Source organism: Pyrgilauda ruficollis, unplaced genomic scaffold (assembly GCF_017590135.1).
Source record: "Pyrgilauda ruficollis isolate IOZ18807 unplaced genomic scaffold, ASM1759013v1 scaffold7, whole genome shotgun sequence".
NCBI lineage: Eukaryota > Metazoa > Chordata > Aves > Passeriformes > Passeridae > Pyrgilauda > Pyrgilauda ruficollis.
Window position 1 is genome coordinate 8,817,483 of NW_024528821.1, and position 23,424 is coordinate 8,840,906.

The following is a 23,424-nucleotide window of genomic DNA, read 5'->3' on the forward strand; positions in this document are numbered from 1 at the left end:
TAGCAGACATGCAGATGCAATGCCCTTGTTAGTCAGAAAAAGTAATAAAGATGGTAATTTTAAAAGGCAGAATTTCCCCCACAATAGTGACAAAAAAGTCATTAGCTGAATTTCCATACATAAACAATTTCAGAAACGGCTTAAACACTGGGGGCACGAGCTCGAGGCTTGCATGATATTGCAGCTGAGGTGATGCTGCAGTGCTTTCAGAAGCATCTCACACTTATCCAAAGCAATTTGGATAACTTACATGCTGCCTTTGAGACAGTAACATTTCCAGAGGAACCACTCTAAGGTCAACAAAAGCATCTTACACTCTGAACAACTGCAGCAGAGCAGCTCCCATGTCAGTGAGTATGCCAACGCTCCCCAAAAGGCATTGCTGTGTTACTGCAGGGGCTCCCATCCCTCCTTTCACACCGAGGAGCTGCCTTTGAAACAACAGCAGAAGCAACCAACATAAACACCATGTAAACACTAAAAGATCAAAAAAAACTCTACAACAAAAGCAACAGAGGTCTTTTATTAAGGGAAGGTAAGTGGCCGTTTTCTGTCAAATATCTGTAAGTATCATAAATCAAATATCTGACAAGCTATAGCAAACTATAGAAGTTGAAGGAATTTCACCATGAGGGCTTTTGCATTTTATTGATGAGGTTGTCTTAATCTATTAGGTGCCTTAAATGATCTGATAGGCAGGAGTGTATAAACAGAATGGAATCCATACCACAACAAAAAGGCAAAATAAAACATACAAGAAAAAAGAGAAAAATATTAAATGACACAGAGGGAATGGGATTAAGACCAATATTTACCTTTATATTTTCAAGGCTACTTACACATATTTAACCTAATGGGTCTACTTGGAAATTAGTAATTGAATTTCCTAATTGCACCACTGTAAATAGAAAGTGACAGGACAGGAGCTAATGGATATACTTCAGCCATCATTATTAGAAACACAATTCTGCATAGAGAGGCAGCCACATGCCCACTTCTCAGAGCATGTATTGCTATTGTAATGTAGCTGTTGGTAATAATTTCCTGGAGAAATGAGAAAGCCGGAGATCAGCTTAATGCCTGAGTTGTTTACAAAATAACAGTAAATAACAGCAACATTAATCACAATGCTGTCACTTTCTTACATTAAACACAAGACTTTCATGAAGAGCCAGATCCAAGCCTAATTTAAACAGGTGTGAATTCACAGTAGGTCTATTGTCACACACCATAAATTAAATCAGAGCCTTGTTCTTAGCTAAATCCTCCCCATGTCTGCATAACTACAGCATTCACAAAGCTGTGCTTCTCATACAGCATGAGGCATTGTAGCATTTCCTTTACTAATTAAGTATCTTTGTCCCTTTTACAGATACTGTTAAGATACTGATTATGAAGTGCAAAGAACTAAGGTGACTTGTCCAAAACTCACCCATCTGCCCAGCAATCAAAATGAAAAATCCCCAGAGATTTAGGGACAATCAAAAGCTCTGTTAAATGGATCACTGCTCCCAGGCTATAAAACAAATACTTAGATGAATTACACAAGAATAATCTTACATGTTTCTAGCTCATTAAACTCAGCTTTGATCTGTAACCTACTAAATTCCCTACTACATCTACTTATTAATATATGGCTAATACTATTACCCCATCGTTGCAGCCTGCTGTTTAAGATGTTTATTATTAGAAGTATTGTTTCAAATAGAATCTGATACCATACACTCATGCTAAGAAAGAATTTTCCCAACACTTTATGGTGAGCAAAAAGGAAAAAAATGTTATATTTTTCCACAGCTGTTTTTTGCCCCATCTTGCTTTGCTTTTAACAAGACAAGTATGTTATTAAAAAAGTCCCCATACCAGATCTTACAAGCACTCTAATGCTACATTGCATGAACTGTGGTATTTCAGCCTGTACTAAAACCCTAATTTCTTGCCTACAAATCTCAAAGAAGTCATTGTGAACTACAGCTAATACCCAGTTGTCATAAAATAATTCAGCCAAAGAAATTGAGCAGAAATCTGGATCCAAGATGAGTATGCATTTCACAGTACATTCCTCCAGCACTGGGAATCCTGTACACTCCTACAGGTTGTAACTGTGGTGTAAAGAAAGAGTAACTAATTACATAAAAATATCTAAGTAGATGTGAGGAATGAGAAACAGTCAAACTTAAAAGTACATCAAAGCAAACTGACAAAATAAAAGAGGTTAAAAATTGTGTTATTGTAGGAATGGCTGAAGTTCCACACTAGCTCTCAGCTGAGATGGAGCAGCTAAAAGTAAAAGAGTTGATGGTTGCGCAGATGTGCTAAATGTGGCTCAGAATGGATTATGGCATGGCATAAATGCACTTGAGGTCAAATTCATCATGTCACAGCTGCACAGACATCCTGTAAAGCAAAACATAAGAACTGAATGAGCAACAATGAGGAAGGTTATATGGACACAAAATGGACTGTGGGCTGCTTTTTAATACACTACCTAGTGTGGGAGGCAGATCTATGTCAAGCCATGTAATTTTAGGGATATATCTGGAGATCATGCTTTCTGTAAATCAGGTTTGTATCCTCTTCTTGACCACATACTCCAGAAAAATAAACAAACAATTAAATAAATAAATAAATAAATTTTCCAGCTCAGTAATCTGGCAGATGAAAGTGCTGAATTTGATGTTCTGACACACTGCAGTGACAGAGACCATTATACCATTGAACTGAGGGCAAGTGCAGTCTTCAATAGAATAAAGGAACTATTTTTGACATGGTTATTCTGTGGTGTTGCTGTCTGAAATTTACATTCACATACCGTAGAGTAAAACTGTGTTTAAATGGAGCTATTTTATACTATACCAGAGATAAGCAATGATCCCCAAGAAATTGGTCATTCATTTTGTGCAGTCAATATATATTTTGCTTAGCCTCAGGCAAAGCTGAAGGCAGTCTGTGCACTAATAGGCTATTATTAGTTGCCATTAACTTGACAACAATAAATGGGAATGTTGGTGTTTCATACAATCTGTTTAATGCTGCCAAAACAACCAGAGTGTGCTTTAACAGTGATTACAACAGAGTTGGTATGTCTACAAAGGAAAACAATCCTCAAATAAATTCTCAAATTGGGCTACCCACAGTGAACAGAGAAGTATATATCCTGTGCCAAGAAACTTCAAGCTAGAGCTTAGAATGAATAGGAGAATGTCAAGAAATAACTAAAAAGAAGAAAATTTTACAAAGTATATTAGCTCCAGGTCAATGTAAAGCAAAAAACTGCCTTGAAAGCACATCTTCTGGAGTCCACACAATTAATTGTCCCAGTATTACCACAAGAAGACCTGTTCTTCATTTGTAGCAAAAACTGTGTTCATAGACAAAGAAAAAAAATAAACCTAAACCTGAAACCCTACAGATCCTTTCAAAATATGGACAACAATAACAATGTTTTCTCAAATCATGCAGCAACTATACCTTTCTCATTAATTTTACTCCAGTTCCAAACAGCTGCATACACATACCATTCGGTCAACCCCTCGAAATCCAGAATTCCTAAATACTTTTACAGAAACTAGGAAGTGTAATGGAAACTAATATTTCATGTACTTCCAGTAACAGATCTTATGCACTCTCCCATTTTCACACCAGAGTAGTCACTGGCAGGCACAAAAAAAATACATTTCCACGCCAAAACTGACAAGGATAAAGGCAGCGCTCGTGGCTCACTGATAAAGCCCCTGGCACACAGGGCTGCATAGAAACAGGAAGTTGTGCCATCTATGACATAATTTAAGTAGAGATTTATGAACTTCTGTATTCAAGGAGTGCTTTGTTGCTGAGTGCCAACCCAGATGAAAAACACACTGCTCTCTGGATCAGGAATCTTGGCTATGAACTTACCTGTGAAATAATAGATAATATAAACAAATATAGCTTGAACTGCGGTATTCAAATTTATTCAGACCTTAACTTTCAAGACTGTAATTTTTATAATGACTCAAGACCACAGGAAGCACTGATACCTGTTTAGTTGGCCCTGCCTGGAGACATCTAAAGAATTCAAGTGAACCTGTGCTCTCAGTTTTTCTCTTCCAACTTGCTCTTGCCCTTGCTTTCCTCTCCCAACTATTTAGTTAAAACTGGTACTCAAGTGCCTCAAACATGAATCCCTGATTTAAAAATTGTTATAAGGCTTACAAGAAATGAAATATTAAAGCCACATGCAAAAAGACTATCTACACCAGTTTAAACTGATTAAACCATTCTCAAAGACAAACCTTTAGAAGAAGGCATTCTTTGGTGGGGAAGCACAATGTTATGTGTCCCTGTCTTAACAACACTTAACCCATGGCTGCTGCATCAGTGCAAGATGATGAAGATGCACTACCTACAGTAATTTTCATCTACAGAAGAGAACTTATTTAGTGGTACATGTACTACTAAGCAAAATACCATCAATACCCAGCTGCACTCCAGACTGAAATACAGAACCCGGTTACATGCTTAATTTGCTTTCAACACTTCTGCTTCCCAGCACCTTACAAGAGAAATGTGCATTTTTTAGTCTAAATGGCACAAGTATGCACATTCCTTCCATGAAGCATTCCCTTTCAACCACTTTCATAGTTAAGGGCCGACCAATGCCAGGCAAACCAGATTCAATTCCTTCAGCCACCACCTAAAACCCAGTGTCTCTAGGAAAACACAAACACACTCTCCCCTCAAGCCCAAACAAAACCTCTCTATGCAACAAACATTTTACAGAGGATGGATCCTACAGAAGCAGGAAGCTGGAAGAGAGGCAGCCACTGCATGCTGGAAATGGGGTGGCATCTAAAAATTAACTTATTCCACCAAAACAATAAAATGTGGTAGCTCAGAATGCTTAATCCTCAAAGGAATTAATTAGAAACAAGCTGTGCCCTAAAATCTCTTTTTTAACCTCAACCAGATAATGTAATCTTTTTGAGCCTATATTGGACATTATCGTTGGTACTGGCAGACATCCAGGTGAAATTACATAATTATGAACTTCATGTTTGATAAATTCAAACATGTAAGTATAGAAATGCCATTTATACTGAATGAAACCTTTTTCAGTTGTATTAACCTTATGACTACAGAGGCACTAAAATATGTCGTTGTCAACACTGCAGTGTCAATATTTAATGACATCTAGACCTGCCATAACATGCAGCTATTAAACACAGAAATTAAAATATCAGCTAAGCTTGTTGATCTTAAGCATGATAAATTTGTTTACTTACTATACTTTGTAAGGAAACAGAGTAGCTTTTAATCAATTTTAATGCAGAGTAAAAAAATACTAATTCCTCATGTTAATTAAATACACATTTTTCCCTTCTGTGACACACAAAATCGTAAGAAAAGCAAGCGAGTAAAAAAATCCTGAATGAGAATGAATATTTAGAAAACACAGATACACAAAAACCAAGCCCAAGTGACCTGCAAGCCACTCTATCTGCAGAGAAATACAGAACTGAGACATGACAAAAACCTGTTCAGTCTGTCCTACTGATAAAGACATCTTCAGGTGTAGCATAAAATCTTAGGTAAATAGAGAACAGACGTAAATAGAGAATTTAGGGCTGCAGGTTGTCTTTCTCAAGTCACCTGGCTGAAGAGCCTTAAAGCTACGGCCAGAAGCCACAGGAGCAACTGTATGCAAAATGTGATATAAATGTACATATACAGATTTTAGAACCTAATTCATAGGCCAGAAAATTCAAATGATAAATGTCTTATGACATAAAAATGAAGACTGTGGGAAAGTTATTTGTCTTTAGAGAAATTATGTTTTAACAAAAATCACTGGTTCATCTTTTTGTCTTATTTTCCATCTAAACTATAAATACAATACACACAGCAAACCACCCCTCCCTCTTACATACAGTACAGGGATCTAGGAAGGAAAGGGGGAAAGAGAAAGAAAACAAAAGAGAAAAAAAAAAGAAAAAAGGAAAATAAGAGAAGTAGACAAAGAAACTTTTGAATAAATTACTACTACTATTGAGTACATGAGAAGCATTTCTTTATTACCATTCTCCCCATCAGACTTCCTTTCATGGTCAGTGTCAGTGAGGGACAGTGCTGAGTTTGCCCGGCTGGACAAGCAGGAGCTGTGTTCCGATTTGATGCCCCTCATCCACATCCTCAGGGCGTGGTCCGGGGATGCTCCTCCTTCTGTCTCAGTGTCCACGTCCGAGCCCACCTCCAGCGGGTAACTGTGCTCAGCTACACCATGGAGATCAGCTTGATAACCAGAGCACAGGATATGGGGAGTCTCACAGAATTCCATGTCTGGAAAAAACAGAAGTTCAGAAAAAAATGTAGCAGTGAAAAGCAATATAACTTTGATTTTCTTTTGGACAATCTGTTTTGAGAATTAACATTGTTCACACTATTAGAAGACTTTTTTTGGTCAGTGACTCACTCTGCTATCTAATCTACTCTAAAGGTAATACAACTAGAAGAATATATAGTAAAATACATAGTGCTGCACTGTAATTGTGCCTTTTTGTCTGACAGAAATATGCATTATAGCTCAAACCCACACACTGATAGCTGCACATCAATTTACAACTGAAGTGAGCATCTGCAAACACAGATATTTTCTCACGTTTTGCCAGGAAGGCAATAGGTCTAAATTAATCTCAGTATGTTTTTATCATAGGGAAAGTGTAGCAAATTTCCCAATAGAGAAGTTAAAAAAATAACATTTAAAATATTTGGTTTACCACGGAAGACAAAGAAATGGTACTTACCATTGGCTTGCTCTTTGAGAGTGCTGTCCTTGCATATTCACACCAGTGGGTTTGGGTTCTCCAGTGCTGGTGGCCTACAGGAACTTCCTAGAAGAGCAGTGACTACTAGGACTGTACAAGGGCCATCTCATGACACCAAGCCATCTGAGATTTGAGAGTTGTACAGTGCTACAGGTTATTCTTACTGAACACCGCAGCTGCTGGGCAGCAGAAATCCAAGGACAAACAGAAGGTGGACAGGACCCATAATGTGAATATGCAGAGGAAACATTCTCGAAGAACTACAGGTAAGTAACACACATCAGCAAATTGCAACTCCCCTTTGAGGTAGCCTCTGCATATTCTCACTTGTGAGAATCCAATTACAAATGCAACTCACAGGGACTAAGACAGGGAGTTCTAATTAAATAAGGATTACAGAACTGTACTTCCTAATTGAACATCAGACCTGGGATGCCATCTTGAGAGACTAAATACAATGTCAAATATGCATACAGTATTTCAGTTTCTAGAAAAGAAACATTAGAGACAAGAGTCATTGTTTAAGACTAAGGACAAATACTCTTTTCTACTGTCATCCTAACCAAAGCTTTAATTTGCCAAACTAATCCACTTACCAGCTAGCGAGAGGAATGGTTCTGATTTTAATCACTCTCTCTGAAACAACAAAAAACCCGGGTATTTTCTTGAAGGTATCAACCAAAACCTACAAACTAAATGCTAAGATATAAATTGAACCACCTGAGGAAATTGTAATTCATTTGTCTCTATATATGTTTCTTTTGCCATCCAAAAATTCCTGAAGGTCTTGGCTGTAGTCTTGGCTTTGAGCTGGGGCAATGGCAACCTCATTTGTGGAGAGCAAGGGAAGAAGGCAGACAGCAAACAGAAAAGCATGGCCACGGCCTCACCTTCCTGCAGGAGTCATGGAAGGTCACCCTGCCCTGCCTGGTGTTGCTGCATCCCAGCAGCACCAGCCACCACTGCTCCTGCTCCCTTTGGAGCAGCAAGAGAGATGAGGGGATGATCCCAAGTGCTCCATCACCTCTCTGGTCTTTTCCTCTTGCTCATAGGAGGAGGATGTGGTCCCAGCCCCATCCTCGAGAAGCTGAGATGTGCCTTCACGAGCCCTGTCCTCCAAGTCTCTCAAATGCACTGAGGCTGACTCCAAAGTTTGATGGAGACAGCTAAGAGAAAAAAGCCAAAATACTTGGAAGCAGGTGCATAGGGAATATCTGGCATTTGAACTTTGTCTACCCTACAACAGGTATAATTTAAGGAAACATCATCTGATCTTTCTTCCCCTTTAAAAGAAATCTTTGCTTATTTTCACCATCTGAGGGACTTCCCCATAATTAAAAATCTTCCTATAACTTCAAGAATCACCTCAGCTGACGCCAAGTCCTCAGGGGACAAGGATGCAGGAATTTTTTACATGGCTGTCCCTCCAGGCAGATGTCTGCCATTAGCAGCCCGGGGCCCATCTTCTTCCTGTTTGCATTTGCATATGCCATGGGGAAAACTCATCCCAGTAAATCCCACAAAATGCTAATTAGATTACACATTTTTAAGGACAGAATTTACCCTTCAGTCTATATGTTAATTCCTTTTTCTTTTGCGAAAGAGACTTTTTATACCGTAACTCATGTTCAACTCAAGTTTAACACAATCTATTGCCTTAATAGTCTATTTCTTAAGTATACAAGCCTTTGCAGCATTTTAACTCCCACGGGATGCATTTTCTGAAAAGCTTTTACAATGGCAGAAGTGGTTGCTTTTAGTCTGCATATCTAACCTTTTTACCTAAAATACTACATATTTCCACAAGGAGATAAAGTTCAAGTAGATTTATGATAGATTCAGTATTACCACAAAGACCTAGTCACAAGAGAAATGAGAGAACATTAATAGAAAATTCAGGGTTTTGCATGAACAGAAGAAAAAAAAGTGGCATTTATGAAGATGATGAAAGGATTTTCAACTCTGGATCCTCATGGAGCCTGTTGTAACACAACCATTAAAAAAGTACTTTATCTCACATTGATACTAATTTGTTTTTTTTCAAAAAGTAATGCATGACAAAATATAAAATAGCTAATGAGCAATAAAAGGAAAGAAGGCTTGTTAAAAAAAAATCAGCATTTCAATTAACAGACCCCTTTCTTTCTACTTCTAAATACAATTTTCTATTAAAAAAAAAAATCTTCAGAGATAAGCAGTTAAAGAGAAGTTGGACAGTGGTGCCTCTGCTACTGAAGGCTGATATGAGAACTGGGCAGCTAACCAGGCAGTTCTAACACAGCTCCAGCTCTGCTCACAAACAAAGTTACTGAAAATGCCAGGCAACTCATGAAGGGTTTATTTACTGTGGCATCAATTTAGCCACCAGTACAATTCAAAACCCAAGTTATGATTTTCATGCAGACACAAATCACTTATCCCATGTTCCATTGTGTGGTCATGAGTATGTGCCAGCTACTCTTTCTGCAACTCTCTTAGTTTTTCTGGCACGGTTAAAAAAAATAATAAAATCACCTTAGTGAAAGACCACAGAGGCCCTTCTCTCCAGCCTAGTAATTCTGCAAACTTGGACTTGCAGGACTTGTGGAATCTCCTCACTGTTGCCATTCGCCAAGAATTCTGCTGATTTCTACCAATTAACTATGAGTATAAATAAATATTTAAATAAATAAATATTTAAAATACATAAAAAATGATCCTAACAAAGAAGATAGAAGAAACATAAAACTAAAATATAAATAGTGATGGACATGAAGAACTTTCCAGTCCTCCTATTTGCTGATGGAAAACTATTATTTTGCATTAATAACAGAATGATAAATATTAATTTAAATTACTTAATTGACCTATGTGTTCAACTAGAGAACGAGCTTACAGAAAAATATAATTTATTTATAAACTGGAATAGTTTTACATCTTGCAATTAGGTGCCTTTTATGAGCCCCATCATATAATTAAGCAATTGCAATTTATTGATTGCAAAAGTCTTTAAACATCACAGATTCACAAATTAGTTTTATTCTTGATTCTTGGTATGAGGTGGTTCTAACTCTGAGAATGCTCCCTGTTCAAACACACAGAGAATCAATTCTCTGGATGAAAAAAATACAAATTACTCTTTCTGAAATACAGAATTATAAATGAGACTAAGTAGCTCAAAGGCAAGGAGAAAATATCAGTCTTGGAATTTTAAATCCATTATACTTATTTTGGCCTAATGTCCTCTTTCAGACTGGGTTTTTGAAAACACTGGAAATATCAGAGTCTGGGGGAGAACAAGAAAGAAACTCCAGAAAGTCAAATAATACACATTAACCCGAAAAGTGCCATGTTTATGCTTGTGTCTGAGGGAGTACATTGGGAATGTAAGGGAAAAAATATCCCAAACATTCACTTCTGTTTATGGGTTGGGATTTTAATGTTACACCTCAACCTGGTGTATATTTTTTCACAGTGAACTTAGTCCAGTGCTTTAATCTGCAGGTGTATTATGTGTGTTGCAAAACAAGCAGAAGGGCAGACCAGCTACTCATGGTGTAAGAGACTCAGAGACACTGGAGAGAGGGAGGGAAGGAGTGAGGAAGAAATGTAAATCAAATGGGAAAGTGAAGTTGCCTTCATTTTTGGAAGCAATACATATGCATTCTCCTAAATGAGAAATTTTGAGGGCTATTGAGCACCCTGCTAAATTTCATGTGTTCAACGGCCCTTAAAATTTCTCATTTTTCACCTGAGGACTGTGGTTTACTGGCTGCTTGCTGGACTTGAGAATTAAATGTGCAGAGATCTTAAGCTGCTTCATAAAGGCATTCATGAAACACATCCTGCTACACATATTTTTGAATGCTTTTGCGTATATGCTCCTCATTTAGTCAAAAATCTTACTTCTTTCCAAGTTGCAAGCATACCACATCTTTCCCAGGACAATATAATTCAATGAAATTAAGCTCCAATAACCATCTGTACAAAAATCATTGAGGAAGAAGCCAAAAATAAATGAATTTTCAAAAATGCGTTACAGTGACTATTAATTTGTTTTAGAAACGTCATGTTTATCAGCAATTGCATTATTGCCATAGCCTGGAACTGTTTCTCAGCTGCATATATTTCAATAAATAAAAATTGATATACATATTACACATAAATAAAAACCAGATAAAATATACCATTTGAATTTTTTTACTTTGATAGCAAATGCATTGTATTGTACATTTTATTTTGCTGTATTTCAATTTTTCCTTGCATTCCCTTATTTATGTAGCTTACTTTCTTACATCAACCTCAAGTTAGCAGCAGAAATGATAGAAAGTTCAAAAATATCAGCTATAACAACTAAATGAGGAATAAAAGAGGAATCAGAGTCTGTTACAACACTAAGGAGGGAAATTTGCAGGTTAGGCAGCTAAGGGATTAGGAAAGGAGGCTGCACTTTCAGGAAGCTCTTTGACTTGTGAAATTTATAAGGAAGAAAAAGTCTTTATTCTTCAGGTCCTTCCCTAGAGGTACCAGAGGATGAGGTTCCAACCCCTGCCTCATGGCAAATATCTTTCTAGTCTCTTCTTCAGACTAATTCTTCAAGCTTAAATAAAGAGCATAGAAATAGACTGAGCCTCTTAAAACATTCTTATGGAGCATTTTATCTCATGGAGTCCTCAGATATTAATTTTCATTTTTACTACTACTGAAATCAACATAAATAAGGAATTTTTGCACACAAATCATCCTGATCCTATGGGGACACAGATGAACTTTCTCTGTCCCCAGAAGCAGAATATTCTTTTGGAGATCACTTGAAATTCTTAATGTTAGAGATTTTGTTTTTCAAGAGTTTCTCAACTAACAAGATGCCAGAGGAGACATCTTTGGAGCTACAGTGTGGATGCAGCAGGTCTCATTTTAATTTAGGAAGAAACACTCTCAGCACAATATTGGTTAGAAATTTAATCCCTGAAGTTCAAATACATCTGAATTATTGCTGGCTACAGCCTTTCATACTCCAAACTGTAGCTTTATGAGGTGAAATACTTCCATTCACAGGATTTTGTTAAAGAGAAAATTCTACTGCAGGTACTCATAAATATCTCTCCTTTAATGAATTTTAGAGTTATAAAACCATAGCGAATGCCAGGAACTAGCACTTAACCTAAATTTCAGATACCAACTTATTCTCAAATAATGATCAAACTAACTCTACCCTACTAAAGAAAAGAGGATAAAAAAATATAGTTATCACAGATGAGAAAGAACCTCAATATCATTTGTGCAGATAAATTGAATTTTTCCAGTATTACAGCTGAAATAGAGTTTGGAAAAGCTTGTCTTGCAATAGATTCACATATAATTTCATTTTCCATATGCAATAATCTATTAAGAAGTTAAGAATTTTCAAGAAAGAAATATTTTCTGTTTCCAAAAACTCTGTCATAAGAGAAAAGCATTCCAATTTTCTTTCAAGTATTTTAAAGGTTCCTTGGCTCTATAATAATTTTTCTATTACAAGTTTTGGCATTTACATTTGTGTTTGAGGGAAGCAACAGATAATGAATCCTTTCTTCTTGTGATTGAATTTTCAAAATTAAAACTAGCCAAAACTAAAACTTTCATAAAGGGCACTAGAACCATGAATCAAACTATCTCAAGCAGATTGGCTAACTTTCCGCTTGAAAGAGTTTCACATGAACAGTTTTGCTCCAGATTAACCAGGGGGTGTGAAGCAGTGGGGTACGGAACTGCTACCTCTAGTCCAGTGCATTCACAGCCCCCAACAGGCAAAGCTGATCTTGTGATTCTGTCTTGTTTTCAACTCTGTATGGCACTTCAGAGAAGAAAAGCTGTCAAAATTATTAGAGTGCAGAGTACCAACAGAGTATCAAAGTGAAATAACCCTCAGACTGTGGCTCTAGCCTTACAAACTTGAATTCAACGCTGCCATGCTTTTCTAGCTTTAATTTCTGAAAGCAGTTAAATTTAAACCAAAACCCCTTTCATTCAAACCTCAGTCTTAGATGTCCGTGACATGTAAGCATGACACAGCTATACACTTCCTAAAAAAAAAATCCAAAGATATGAAAATAATTTCTATCAACAGTTTTGATTCTGATTTCTAAAGTACATTTAAAATAGAGTTTTATTTCTCAAAATATTGCAATAAATATTTGTTTTTAAAACAAAAATATTTGTTTCTAAAATTGCAGTCGAGTCAGTACCTTTAGATAACGAGCACCAAAATCTTTTGAAGACAAAAGATGTGCAAAGCAGATATCTTTATAAATTTCACTGACTTAGTTTTAGAAGGTTACATATGCAAAAATCCAGAAGTCTAAACTCGGATTTAATTTTCAGGGCTGTAAATCCAGAAGTTAATTCTATGCATTCAGTAGCCTAGGGTAGCACTTAGGCTTTAGGTCATTGTGACTGTCTCAGAATAAGCATCTGGCAAGTGCATAATTTTGTGATGGTGGAAAGACTTTTACAGAGCTGCTGTCAACACCCATTTACCAGAAATCTTCTTCTTTACTGCTGGGACATTCAGCAGACCCGAGGCACTCAGATCACAGACAATGCTCAAAAGAATCATCAGAGTAACTCAGCTCCTCACCTTAACTTTCACCAGACATATTAAAGCTTTAATATCATTTTAAAGTAGCTTAAGAGAGTATCAAGGGTACTACTAGCCATCTTCCTTTGAAGTGACATGAATGGAAGGCAGGCAGCAAAGGGGGCCAGGCTGGAGCAGAGGAAGGTGGTTTTGATGCCCTGAGCCAGTTTCAATGAGTGATCAGTCAATGAGTCATTTCAGCACAAGTGAGTGAAAGGCTTCAGCAACACTGCACTGACCAAGTCCCATTTCTTCACTTTCTAACTGCTAAAAATGCTGAAAATTAGGAAAAAGTATTTGCAAGGGAGAAGGTATCACTGAGTGGTCTAAGCACGTAGAGGCAAAATCCCTTAAAGGAAGGGGTGCCAGCCCCCAGCAGCACCGTGTGTAGCGAGAACAGGAACCAGAGAACAGCACTTGTGCACAAGAAGCAGTAACTGCTGTCACTGTGCTGCCATCCCAGAAACAAGGAAAACAGGAGCAACACCCTGCCCTGGGCACAAGGAGATGTGCCCAGCAGGAGGCTCTTGCCCTCAGTGTCCAGTTCAACCTTGACAAATCCCAGTCTGCAGGTTCCCAGAGCTGCCTGGTGTGCTGGCACAGCAAGCAGACACACACATTCTGCCAGCCAACCTCTTCAGGTCTTGGGGAGGATCAACCCCACGAATGCTGCCCATCCTGAAGGTATATTTGATAACCTCCCAAGCATCCAGCTAAAAAGACTGTCTAATGAAGCCCCAGTGTGGAATTTACATCCATTGAATTCTTGGTGGGATGTCTAACACCCGCAGAACACTACACTTACTTTTATCATATTTTTCTCTTTAAATAACTGAAATTGGAACCAGTTTTGGCAGTCAACAGCACACCCCCAGCTCAAAGAAGGGCCAAATTAGATCAGTGTGCCCAGGGCTCTTTATGAAGAGAATCAGAATCCTACAGAGTAATGACTGCTGGCCAGACTACCAGACTATGAAGCGTTTTAAAACTATCTCTTAGGTGAGGCTTTCAAGAGACACTGGATTATGCCTCAAAAATAAAACTGGAAATCTAGCTTTGTTCTGAGATTTTGAAAATACAATCTATGAATCTATTTTTCACTGTTAAAATATTTCATTTTCCCCACAATTTTACTAACAGCTTTTTAGTATGTAATCACTTTTTCCACTGGAAAAAAACTCAAGTCAGACTGCAAGATGGCCCCTAATAAAACCTGGGGAAATTAAAGAGTTTGATTCTGACCTATGTTCAATTAAGGGTGCAGGTATGTGAACTTCTTTTTCTTCTTTTTTTTCCAGATTATGCAAAAATTTACATATGAAGGGCATGAACTTAATAAATTAACATATATCATGAAAGCCATGTATTTTTAAATTTAAATTGAACTGCTAAGTAACATTCAGACAAAGAAATTCACCCTTCAGAGTAATTCTGGAAGAAGAAAGAGAAAGCACAAGCATGTGCACAAGCTCCTCAGCACTTCCATTCACATCCAATTACATCCTGCTGTCAATCTGACATCAGTGAGAACACATGGAAGACAGCTCGGCACGTCCGTTCCATTTGATCAGCCGACTGGGGACACGGCCTGCCAGTCAAACAGCCCCTCTTCCCCCCAAATCTCTTGAGGGGTTTGTCATCAAGTGTTCCATCTGATCAAGAGATGGGAGATTTAACTGCCTTCACATAATTCTGACCACTTTTGCTCCCTCCTTTCCTCAAGTGTTCGGTTTACCAAAAAAATTTCAATAACAGCAGTTCAGACTTAAAGGTCAGCTCTGCTACAGTTTAATGTTACAACAATTGAAGGAAAATCATTGGGTTTGCATGTTGTATTTTTACACATACAATTCCAACAATTTTTTTCAACTGTTTAACTAATTTTCTTACAAGATCTTTATTAGATTTTCTGATATTTCCAGACATTCATTCTTCTACACTGTATTTCTAAAGGCAATTATAGAAGTTATAAAGACTACTACATTCTGTATCTGCAACTGCAAAATATAAAAATATTGGGGTTTATATCACCAAAATGCATCGAAGAAACTCAGCTGAAGATGGTGGCACCATTCCAGCTGTGTATCCCCAGAAAGTAATTTTGGGGTAATCCTGCATCACTATCACACAACATTAATTAAGTTAAATAAATACTTCTTAAAACACGTACTATGCAAAAATGCACATCATGATTACCAAGGAAAGATGAAAATCGGAGACACTTTTGTCAGCATGACAGCTCCCAAGCATACAATGTGGTATCTACAAGATTTTCCATCTTGACATTTGATACAGAGCTCCCAAAGAGGGAAGTGCCACCATCATTCCAGTGCTGCACCACAGGGAATTAAGTATGAGGAAATTCCAAAGATGACCAAATCAAAAGACCTCTGTATATTGTCATGAATTTTGAACAAGTGTGAGATCCCATGATCTGGCATCAAAACTTACCAAACTTTGGGAACACAGTCACGACATGTGAAATAACTCCAGCAGCATTAGGAGCAGTTGGCTCCAATTTTTACAGCTCTAGACCTCTTCAGTTTCCCTGCCCTTTATTAATGGGAGCTGTAATTGTTGAAAATACAAAATCACTCCTAAATGGCACTCATTTTAGCAGCTATTCTAGTCCCTGACTTTGAAACCTCAGCCTGAGATTTAACCACATAGTGTTCTAATGTTTCACAAAGACACAGCCATACAAGGGACACCTGAGGAATGACAAGGCACTGACTGATACTGAAATGTGATTTCTGCTGTTGACAATTAGTGGGCAGGCACCTGCTCTTTCTTATGTGAATCACAGGTAGTGCTGACTATCCACAACTAAAACTAAATCCCCTCCATCATCAAATAAATGGATACATATACACTGATAATGCATAGAAAGAAGGTTGGGAGGCTGACTACCTAACATGAGAGAGCTCAAAGTTGTTACCAACTTTGATAGATAAATCCTGAAAAAGAAAATCAGAAAATTAAATAATTTGTATCTGAACAGATTGAAAGCCACAGGAAAAATTACCTACAGTATTGCACTGCCCATAAAAAATTGCTTCTAAAATTTTCCAGCATCTGCCTTTCAGACATTTTATTTGTGGAACAGAAGCTGCACACTGGTGACTCTCTTCATAGTAACATACCTTGGGTTCCACAGCTGTGAGCCAATGAGCTCTCCATAATTCTTGGCTCTGCAAAGGTGCTCAATCAACAATGCTCAGGAAGAGTCAAAGTAAAGAGCCTGACTGCAGCTGAGACTAACCCAAAGAAAATAAATCAAACCCAAATGGCACTAACACATTAACCTACAGTGCCTCTGTAAACTCTGCCATGCCCTGAAGGAAAGCTTGCCATAGGCTGATATGCAGAGCTCACACTCTGTATTGCCAGAAATACTTTGTGCCTTGTTATTAAAATATTCACACAGTTGGAGGTGAACTAATTGAGGCAGTGGAGACAGTAACACAGAAGGCACTTAAAATGTAATTAAGCCATGATCAGAAAAGGGACACATAAGGGAGAAAGCACTGAAAACACAGACTCCAGAGAAAACACCAGATTTAAACAAAAATAAGAGCAATTGTGTATTAAACCAAGTTCAACGACATTTATATGTACTGCTAAAAGAATCTGCAGAATTCAAACACTAAGGCCACAGATAATCAGGAAAAACCACCATATATAAATTTGGTTTAGAGAACCTTCATGTACTTTAATACATGCTAAGGATACAGGTATTTTGAGAGGAAGATGGCCCCACCCTCACCTGAGAAATTCTCAATCATGCTGGAGATCTAAGAAAAGGAATTCTATAGGAGCATTCGGTGTCTCAATTATTTTGTTTTTATTCTGTAAAAACACAGTAACTCTACTGCTGGCAGTTCTGAAAGGACTGCAGCAGCAACTGTTTCCTCTACTGAAAAACCCTGCTCACACATGCACTCACTATTTTAAGGAGGGGGGAAAACCCCCAAAACTAAAAGACTTAAAACATGCAACTATAAACTATAAACTTCACAGTTCTAACACATATAGCATATTCTCTTGGTAATGAACACTGTATTTTAGAGATACTTAGCGACAGTCTGCAGAATTGTCTATTTTTCGTTCAGTTTAACCATTTTACAGGGAAAAAACATATCAAAAAATCCGAGGCAAATACCCAGTTGTGCAAGGATTTTTTTCAGATCAAGAAAAAAGGAACTTTTGTAAAAAGGTTTCTTCTAACAGACAGCTCTACAGCTCTATGTGGTTAACCACACCTGAAAACCCTTTTCCATTGTTTTTTCCTATTAAATTTGTTTCATGCAAATATGCTGAGTGCAGAGTCTTCACAAAAACCAGTTCCCCATAGAATGGACAAGTCACATGGGGATTTTGCCTTTTTTCACATTTTCTCCATTTAGTATTGTCTCATTTCCCTACCAGCTGCTTCACCATTTCCTGAGCTGCACCATCTCGTGCTGTGTCCAATATTAGACACAGCAGTGACAGAGCAAATGGGAAATAAACAGCACAGCTGATCAGGACAACTGGCAAAGGATGCAAGCAGCACATCCAGAAGTGGTTATAAGTGAAAAAGCCCCAAACATTAGGCTGTAGGAGCTTAAACTACTGATCTTTAAAAACACAGCAAGATCCTCGCTGACTTGACTCTGATCAGATAGAGAGAGCTCTGAGAAACCATCCCGAGCCCCATTCCAAAGAGCACATGAAGTGGGCACTGAATTAGGAGCAGATATTTTTCAGCGCTGGCACTCCCAGTGGAGGGAGAAGGAGGGAAGGACGGGCTTGAACTCAGGGGTCTGAACACAAGGGCAATTCAAACCCAAGCAGGATGAGCAGTGACCTGCCATGTAGCTAAAGAGAAAGTGAATACAGGACAAAGAACTATTTTTGCCAAGCTAACAAAAAGTATTTATTTGAACTAGCTTGTCAACAACATATACATTCAGAAGAGTATTTACACCCCTCAGCTGTCCCCTTCCCACATCTCCGTGCTTTTCTTCAATTCAAAATGAGGAATCAGCGGACAGATGCTGGGACAGACACCCAAACACTGAGTGAGAAGCAGACTGTCATGCTCTCCTATGGAATAACTGAAGAGACACTGGCCAGAAAATATTACAAGTCAGTATTTTCCTGTTTAATACAGTTGTCTTCTTCCTTAGACTAGCTTGCTGAAATTATAACAAAATTTGTTGAACATGTTTTGAGGCTAATTTTAAAGAATAATGATGCAAACATTGTAAAATTGTGCTGCATGCTGTCAAAGATATCAAGTTTGTAAACGCCTCATTTGCAAACAATCTGTTGCTGAACTCTAACCAGTTCAGACACTTACTGATCTCTTACCACTAAAATTGTAGCTATTTAGCACTTTTATTCATTTTAATAATGATAGCAATAATCCTTAGAGCATAGAAAGAAAACAGTATTTTTGTGTATTTTTATCCTTTTGTAGGACTTATCAGCCATTAAAATATATTCTACGCATATAAGTCTTCAAAAAAGACCATAAAATTAAACTGAAATACCAGTACTTGTTAGCAACGTTATTCCACTCAATTGACAGTTGAGATAAAGCCATTACTACATACAATTTAAGGACTGAGATTTCTTTTAGTAACAACAATCTTGGAGAAAAACTTAAAAATCCTGAAATATAATGTCTGAACACTCAGTTGATCACAATGGGTATCTAAACTGGAGCACCAAGGTACAGCAAACAAGCACTTTGTTTGTGCCACTGTGCTGTTAGCTCAGGTGAGGGACTTAGGGGAGCACAAGCAAAGGGAAGTTGTAGGTGCCTCTCTTTATTTTCTTAAAGCATTACATAAAGGAAGAGTTTTCCAACCCTTATGATGGTCATTTGACCCAAATCTGATAGCACAGATGATGGAGCATTATTAAAGCATGAGGAATCATAAGCTCTGTGCTGCCAAAACAGTGACAGCGATGATGTGTTGCGTGAGAAGTTTGGTCTGTGTGAGTGGAGCTGTTTGGGGATGACAATAATTACCTGTGAAATGAATATTCATCACATGGGTGAATTCAAGGCTGAATAATATTTCACTGGAGAGTTGGGATAATGTTAGGCAGAGTTGGCCAAAGCTGACACAGCTCACTTTGTACCGAGGTCTAGTGCAGCTGTATGACACACGGATGGGTGCCAGGAATTCATGAACTGGAGACACAGCCTGCAGCAGGCAGAGCTACCCCCTGTTATAGTTTGCAAATACAAGCTGAAAATTAGCTAAATAGCTTCTTTATTCCTGAATGTATGCCCACCTCTATGCCAAGAAATACATTACTGCTATTATTTCTGCAAGCAGTAAATGGCATTGAGCTACCCAACACCAGCCCTTCCTTTTACTCCATAACTCCAAAATCTCTGTCAGAGAACACCTTCCTTTTTTAGATTAATAAAATTTTTCAGAAGCAACCATTTCTAAAGGTACAGTCAGTCTCTGCCAACTTCTTTGTGAGCAGCACAAGCCTGCAGCCAGCTGAACACCTGGCAACTGCCCCAAAAGCACAACAGCCACTACAGAGGGACTGAAGTAGAACACTTTTAATTTTTAATGTTTTCCTTCTTTATTTATTTGATGTTATCAGACTGGGGGAAAACAAACCAACCAGCCAACCCAAATGTCCAAAAATCCCCACTGAAAATGTGTGCCAAAAGTCCTCAAATAATACCAATGAAGAAGGAAAAGTGTGGGGAGGATCCAAGAGATACTTTAAAAACAATGAAATCTTCAATAGTCTGATCCAGCAGCTAGGGCATAAAGATGCACAAATGATTCTGTAAGTAAGGCTTTTCCGTTTAATTGTCTGAAAGCAGATTAGTTTCCTAAGCATACAATAAAAGTAAACTATTAGCATCCATCCCTGAACACCAACACTCAGATCAATAGCCAACAATTCAACAATTAACTGCAAACTTTTAAGTAATTGCTGCTACGGTATCAGCTTAAACTCACACCTATAGGCATAATTCTCACTAAGAAGAATCATATACTCAGAATCAACAGCTCAATTGCTCCCTTGAGAATCTATATGCAAACCAAACCAATCAAATACTAGAATATTTCCTTTCCAAAGCCACTAATGACACGCTTCTGACAAAACACTACTCAAGGTTATGTATTGACACATACACAATACATAATTTGTAATCTACTCCTTTGTTGTTAAAGAAATAATATTTTATGATTTACAGTAACATGACTAGTAAAGGTAAAGGACTATTTTCATATAGAACTAGTATTAAAAACAGGCACGTGGTTTTTCATACTTTTATCCATAAACAGACATACAAAAATTAATTTTCTCCTGTATCTTCACAGCAAAATTCTACAGAAAAGAAAGTCTTAATCCAAAAACCACAGCAAAATACAAAATTTTGTGTCAGATAGTTTTTCCTAGGACTACACCCACAAACCCATAAAAATTAATGGATTCATTTATTAAGGAATTAAATAATTAGGAAATAAATTTTTAAAATCAATAAAAACTCCAAACTATCTGTGAAAATTCCTCAAGCCAAATTTAAATGTTGGGGAAGCAATGCAAACCGTCAGCAGCATATTGGAACACCACCTTGGCATAAGTCATTTGTGAATGAGGATGTTTAAGTTACTGTGTTCAGCTTTAGCTTTACCTGCAGAAACAGCACCAAGCTGAAAGTTCTGCCTGTGCTAACTGGGCAGGTGAAGGGCACATTGTGTCCTTCATCACAGACATGAGTACAGAGTGCTCTGACATTAAACTGTGCTGTGCTCAATGACATCATGCAAACAGCTACTCCAGTCAATTTATTACTTTGCTTATTTTACTTTTTTCACTAGAAATCACTAAATATTACTGAATATAGAACCAGCTCAGAAAATTTGGATATACAGGAGAAGAAATGAAATATATTTAAAGGAATCAAGATATTCTTTATGCAGTTGCAGGCACAGTGGGAGGAGGAATGCTGTTTATGCAGGTGGAAATGTTTTCATCACTATTCTTACACTAAGTAACAGACACAATGACCATCCAAGATATGCTCACATAAATGAAGATATATCCAGTAAGAACAGGCAGAATTTCCTTTTTTTCCTTTTTCAATTGAAATGCGAGGATTTTGTCACACCATGCCCTTGTCTTCATGAATTCTGTATTTCCTTTCAGAGAGTGTAAAAGACAAATGAATTTCATAATCCTTTCCCAAGTACAAAATGAGAAAAGGAACATCAGCAAGAGGAAATTACTAATACATTTTGCAAGCAACAAAGGTGAATACCTCTGGGGGCAACGACTAGTCAACATTTCTAATACTTGTCTATTTAAACTATTAGTAATTGACTCAAATTACAAAGAACAACCCCAAGTTTGTTCAAAGTTCACAAGCATGTGCACACACACTTCTGATTTCTGCCTTTCTTTTAATGTTCTGCATCTCCATGTATACAAAAAAAAAAAAAAAAAAAATCTCCCAAGACATTTTCTGGTTATTTTTTGGACTGAACAGTGTAAGGTACAAGACTGCTCCTTAAAATAATGCAGGTAGAACTTGTCAACACTGTTGTCAATACTACAAAAATGCCTAGTAATAACAGTAGTACTAACAAATACTAATAGCAACAAATACAAAAACTCCAACAGAAATAGTGGAAGGAAGACACTGGGAAGAAATGATAAAAATAATTCCTGTCTCTACCTGAACATAATAATTAATTTTGTTATTTAGATCCTTTGCAAGGAAAGATCAACACAGTTCATGCTGCACTTCAGTGTTCAAAAAGTGCCAACTGCAGGAGGTCCAGGTGCCTCTCCCCTCCCAGGTAAGCAGGGTGTTTTTGGCACTTCAGTCTCAAAGACAGACTTGTCTCACTTCCACAGGCCATGGGCAGCACAACCTGATGCTGATCTTGAGCTAATAACAGCTTCCTCTTCAGCCCTCCCTTGTCTGTAAAGCAAAGGGAACACTCCTGGCTCATAGGATTGGGCTTTTCTTTGGCACTTCAAAATCCAAGTGTGGAGCAAAGCACCTCACATTGATAAAGTCAGTGGCAACACAGAATCCAGCTTGTCAGATACTACTGTCTTCAGTTTTGAGAGAGAGAGATAAGGATTTCTATAACAGCCAATTTCTGAGTACAACATTTTGACAGTCCAGTTGCTAATGTTCTTTCTTACACATGAAACTTCTGTAAAGGTCATCAATTCCAGGACATTAATATTGAATAAATCATAGGTTTTTTACAAAATTTACCATTTACATCTGATTAGTCACAGTGCTAATATTATAATTTGAATTTGCTGGCTTCCTAATAATCTCTTGTTGACTTTCACAGCAAGTGTTTTGTATTTTGGTATGTGACTCTTCTAGGTCCTTGGACTGTTTTTCCTGGGGTTACAACTGGAACTGACTATATCAATGTTATTCAGTATTCACATGTTTTGTTATGTAACTGGTGCTTGGGGGATAGGGGGCAGTGAAAGAATTGTTCTCTTGGTGTTAAACATTACATTCTTCCTTCCATGTTGTTTCAGCCCTCTGAGCTGAAGATACTTCATCCACTTGCAAAGCCTTCCTACAGAGTGATGGTCAGCAGGAAACTGATTTCAAACAGTATCCAATAAAACTGAACCTTTGAAAAGGGAGCCTTATATTTTAAATCACATTCACAGTTTATTTCACATCAAGATCTACATTCGGAAGAATCTGAGCCTCTTTCTCAAAAGAAAAACAAATTCAAGCTCTATATTGTTAGGGTACACCCACTCCACTGTTTACCTAGATATGCAGCAATGTCATCGACTCACTGAGCTACTTCTTGACAGTTCTTTATTTTGAGACATACAAAACCGTCTGACAGATACATAAATGAGAAACCCTGGGAAGAAATGTTATTTTGTTTCAGCATCTGCTCTACAAATGAAGATAAGCAAAGCAGATTTCCAGTTCCAGAAAATGACAGCTCTTCTTTGTTTCAGAGAGAGTGACATGAAAGACACAGCAAGAATGAA

The 23,424-nt window shown here is 37.6% G+C and overlaps 1 protein-coding gene across 4 annotated transcripts in view; it reads right to left on the reverse strand.

The window, feature by feature from the left end:
• The window catches only part of TENM1 (teneurin transmembrane protein 1), a 225,769-nt gene that overhangs the window by 193,763 nt on the left and 8,582 nt on the right, over positions 1-23,424 (reverse strand). For all 4 annotated transcript variants that reach the window (XM_041485140.1, XM_041485142.1, XM_041485143.1 and 1 more), the window contains exon 2: positions 6,058-6,318. In XM_041485140.1, the coding sequence (XP_041341074.1) occupies positions 6,058-6,318 (261 nt within the window). The remainder of the gene's footprint in view (positions 1-6,057; positions 6,319-23,424) is intronic.